Source organism: Galeopterus variegatus, unplaced genomic scaffold (assembly GCF_000696425.1).
Source record: "Galeopterus variegatus unplaced genomic scaffold, G_variegatus-3.0.2 Scaffold47499, whole genome shotgun sequence".
Lineage (NCBI taxonomy): Eukaryota > Metazoa > Chordata > Mammalia > Dermoptera > Cynocephalidae > Galeopterus > Galeopterus variegatus.
Window position 1 is genome coordinate 1 of NW_007773610.1, and position 4,364 is coordinate 4,364.

Below are 4,364 nucleotides of genomic sequence, written 5' to 3' on the forward strand. Positions count from 1 at the left end.
GCGCGCCCGCCTCCGGCCACACCACTCGCCTGTTCCTCTGGCCCCCCCGGACTCCAACCCTGCACCCCTCCCCGGCCAGGTAGGCCCAGGGCCTTTCACCTTGAAAGACTCAAAGAAGCCGCCCCCGCCGCCGCCGTTCTCCATCTTGTCCTCGTCGCCGCCCAGGCCCATCATGGACTGGCTGTGGACGTGCAGCTCCTCATAGAGCGTCTCCAGGAGGGCGGCCCGTGTCCGCTCCTGCGGGCCAGGCCGGGTTCGTCAGGACAGACCCGAGCGATCAGCCCCTCGTCCCACAGCGGGCATCCCCGCCGCCTTCCGAGTCGAGGGCCATCTCCTCGGCTTCCCTCAGGCCCCTCCAAGACCTGGCTTCAGTCCCACCCTCCAGCTTCCCCTCCCCCACGGTGTCCTCTGTCAGCCTGCCCACCTCCCAGCCCCTCCTGGCCACTCCTCGCTGTCCCTGAGGTGCCTGCTATTTCCTCTCCCCTGACCCAAGCCCCATCCATGCATAAATCCGCCCTCCCCCAGGAAGCCCCCCAAGGCCAAGGTCTGAATGTGGCTTTTCCTCCCCAGGGGCAGGGCTGAAATTCTAAGTTAAAAAGTGGGGGCCTCAGCCCCAACAGCCCAGCCTCACCTCCAGTTTGGCAAACTTCTCTGCCTTGTAGCAGGCATATTCAGCATTGATCAGCTTTGTCAGCAAAAATTCCTGGAACTCAGGCCCCTGGGAACCCCAGTGCAGAAGAGAGGAGAAGGCCGGGATCAGATGAACACAGAAATAAGGCGTTGAGCCCCAATGAGTCGGGAGGGAGCTCCTGAGCTGTGCCCAGCTGGGGCCTGGCATCACCCTCTTTGCTCCCAGGAGGGCATGTCCTTGGGCTCAGCTCCCCAGCCCAGGCCCCGTGAGGGGCCCTATGCCCTTCATAGTCTCAAACGCCACAGGTGTGAGGGTCTGTTTGGGGTCTCCCACCGCCTCAGTCTGGGGTAGTGAGACATGTTATGCAGGAGGCTGAAGCCAAGGCTGAAGTGTGGCTTCTGAGAGGTGAGAGAGACGTATGCCCCTCCCCAAACATTTCAGAGGAAAGGAGACTGTAACCGTCAAAAAGAATAGACATGAGGAAAGGCCACAGAGTCTGCTACGAAAAAGGTCAACCAATGGTGCAGTCTGTTCTGTGACCATGGGGAAAAAAAAAAAAAAGGTCAGTTTTTATCAAGATAAACAGAAAGCCAGCCCCCGGTGGCACTATTAGGGGAGCCCAACTGCCCTGGCACACAGTGGGGCTTCAGGACCTTGTGAGGCAGAATGTGTGCCTCCCTCAGCCCCTACCCATTTAGTCCTGCTCTGCCCATGACTGGAGTTGGGGGCTGTCCTCACCTTTCTGAACACAGCGGGGTCCGGCAGGGGGGGGCCAAAGAAGGGCACGTCATCTCTCGCAGTGACAGAGACCTGGAAGGGAGGGCAGCTGTCCCTGTAGATTCCCGGGCCTTCCCTGCCCCACACCAGCTAGAAACCCCTAATTCACCTCCCTGCCCTGCCACCTGGTGGGGGAGGCTCAGTGACTGCCACCGAGATAAATCTTTTCTAGAAGGATTTGGCCCTGAATTGGCCCTGAATTTAAGGGGTGGGGGACCTCAGGAGTCATTGGGGATGATGAGGGCAGAGGAGGCTAAAGGAGGAAGAAGAAGGTGATACCAGGCCAGGAGGTGGAGGAGGGTGCTGGCCTCTTTAGGAAGTGGACTTTGGGGAGCAGAGAGGGCGTGATGGGATTCTCTGTTATCAGGGCCCCTCATAGTCCCCCATTCCTTTTACAGTTAGAAAAACAGGCTCAGAGGCTTCCCCGAGGGGGCAGAGCTGTGGCTGGGGAGCTTGCTGGTGCCCCTGGGAGGCCCTGAGGTCACGCACCTTGTAGAGGGGGCCGTCGGGGCCCCCGCCCTCGGCCTGCACGACCACGTAGGCATGCAGGAAGTTGGATGCAATCATGTCAGGCACGAAGGGCGTGTTTTCATCCTGGAAGACCACAGCTACGATGTCATTCCCGATGTGCCGCTTTCGCTGCAACTGAGCACAGGGCCACGCGCCTTCACAGTCTGGCCAGGGAGGGGCCCGCTGGGGAAGGGATGCCCACAGGGGTTTGGGTGGGTTTGGGGTAGGCAGAGGGAACATCTAAGGATTTGCTTACTGCCCTCCCTCCGCAAAAAAAATGTGGCAGGAAAGTTCTCTTAAAATTATTTTAGTTTTCTTGGAGTCCTGTGACAGACGAGGAAACCAAGACCGAGAGAAAGTGAGTCGCAAGGCCCTATAGTGAGCTAGGGGGCTTGAGCACAGGTCTCTGGAAGCCCAGGCCCTGCTTCTCAGCCTTTTTCCTATCTAAATACCCCAAACCTGCCCCTCATTGAACAAGCTCCACTCAGTATATTCATGTTGCTGAAGTGAACAGAGGCTGTTATTTAAAAAAAAAAAAAAGACATTAAAGAAATAAATATTTCCATTTTTCTCACATTACCCTCTTATTCCCCTGGGCTAGGAGTGTGGGTTAAGGGGGACAGTGCTACAGGAAGCTCAGGACAAGGTGACACATTTCTGAATTCAGTGACCGGAACGTGCCCTGTACTTCCTGGACTCTGGGCCTTTGCAGAAGCTGTTCTCTTCACCTAGAACATGCCCTCTCCTTCTCCAGCTCCTCTGCAGCCTGAAAGTCACTTTATCTCGAAAGCTTTTACTCTCTCTCACCTCTGCCAAGACTAGGTGTCCCCAGGTGACCCCACAATGCTCTTTGCTCCCCATAAAAATGCTAGCTCACATTTACTGAGCTCCTGCAGACAGGCAGGACCAGGTACTGTTCTAGTCACGCTATGTGCCTCCTCATCTGCACTCACCTATGAGGTGCCATTATTATCCCCATTTCACAGATGTGGAAGTTGAGGCTTTCCCAGCATGATAGCCGCCTGTCTCCCCTGCCCCAACTATAGCTCACAAGTTGCGGGACTAGATCTTTCCATCTCTGTATCCCAGAGCCCAACAGTTGAGCCTAGTGTGGACACCGAATGGACAGGCAGGTGGGGCAGGCAGGGGGGAAGCAGGTGGGTGGGTGTCCCTTTTACCTGCTGGGTGTCCCCTTCTGTGTAGGGCAGCTTGGTGGACACGTGAAACATGATCTCCTTGTTGCGGAAGTTGCAGTACACAGACTCGGTCCCCGTCTGCCCGTGGGTCACATCCAGGCCTCCTCGGAACCTGCCCCCAGGTCCCCCAGGCCACAGCTCAGTCTCCAGCCCCAGCCAGGCCTCCACGGGGCCAGGATGGGGGCACCCTCCCTGCCCAGGAGCATGGGTCAGATTATGCTCTGCTTGGCTGGCTTTAACACTCACCCCTTAAAGTCCTGCAGTTTGACTTTCTGGCCAAGAAATTCAAGGAACTCCACAAAGGCAGGGCTTTCCTCATTGGTGCTAAAGAGCTCTTCCTCAGAGGTCTGGGGACCACACAGAGGGGCTAAGGTCACGGAGCTGAAGCTCCTGACCAGCTCCTGCCCCCCACCCCCACTCGCACCTAGAGAGGGCCAGAGGGAGGAGCTCTGGCAGCGCCCAGGCTCCCAGGATGCTGAGTCCCTTGGCAAGGTCTCAACTGTAAAGGTCTGAGGCCCCAGCTATGGGACCAGGTGGGGTGGGGGAGGGAGGTGAGCACACCTGCCCCAGCTTCTGATAAATGACTCCAAATTTGAAGTTATTGCTGATGACATGCTCGTCGAAGGTGACGATGAGCCGGGAAGCCTGTGGGAGGGATGATGGGTGAAAAGACCGTGTTTTCAAGTGGCCATTCATGGAGCGCTTACCACCTGCCAAGTCCGTGCAGGGCTCTCTACACGCATCATGTCATGTAACCCTCAAAACAAGCCTATGATGGAGCCATTTCAGCAGTCCCCTCAGAACCTTGGCTTCAGACAGCTTAAGGAACTTCACAAGGCCTGCAGCCTGCATGTGTGCAGGGCTGGGACTGGAACCCTGGTCTGTTTCGATTCCAAAGCTTAAGCTCATTGCTCCTGAGTTTTGCCATGAGCCCCTGTCCTGCCACAGCCAAGCCTGCCCCCACTCCACACTGTAACACCCAGCTCACTCCCTGGCTCCTCTGTAAACCCACATCATCCTTCTAGAACAGGCCATGTCCCACCAACCTGCTGTGGGACCTTGAGCAAGTTCTTCTCATCACCTGAGGCCTCAGTTTCCTTTTCTGTGACTAAGACGTGGACCTGATTTCTGAGGCCTCTTCCTTCAGGACACCTTTCCTGGACCACACCACCCCCTCAGGGACCTTGCCCTATTCCAGAATTCAGTCAGGGCCACAAGGGTTTACATGTCTTTTGAGGTTCACCTCCTCC

General features: G+C 56.8%; 1 protein-coding gene across 1 annotated transcript; it reads right to left on the reverse strand.

Annotated features, from left to right (window-relative positions):
- Positions 1–99: 99 nt before the first annotated feature.
- LOC103584230 (rap1 GTPase-activating protein 1-like) lies at positions 100–3,810 on the reverse strand (the record flags this gene model as incomplete). Its single annotated transcript, XM_008565311.1, has 7 exons — positions 3,676–3,810; positions 3,361–3,461; positions 3,097–3,226; positions 1,898–2,053; positions 1,370–1,441; positions 632–718; positions 100–237 (listed from the first exon to the last, which is right to left on the reverse strand). Coding segments are annotated over exons 1-7 (819 nt in total), but the record flags the coding sequence as incomplete, so codon positions are not given.
- Positions 3,811–4,364: the final 554 nt, after the last annotated feature.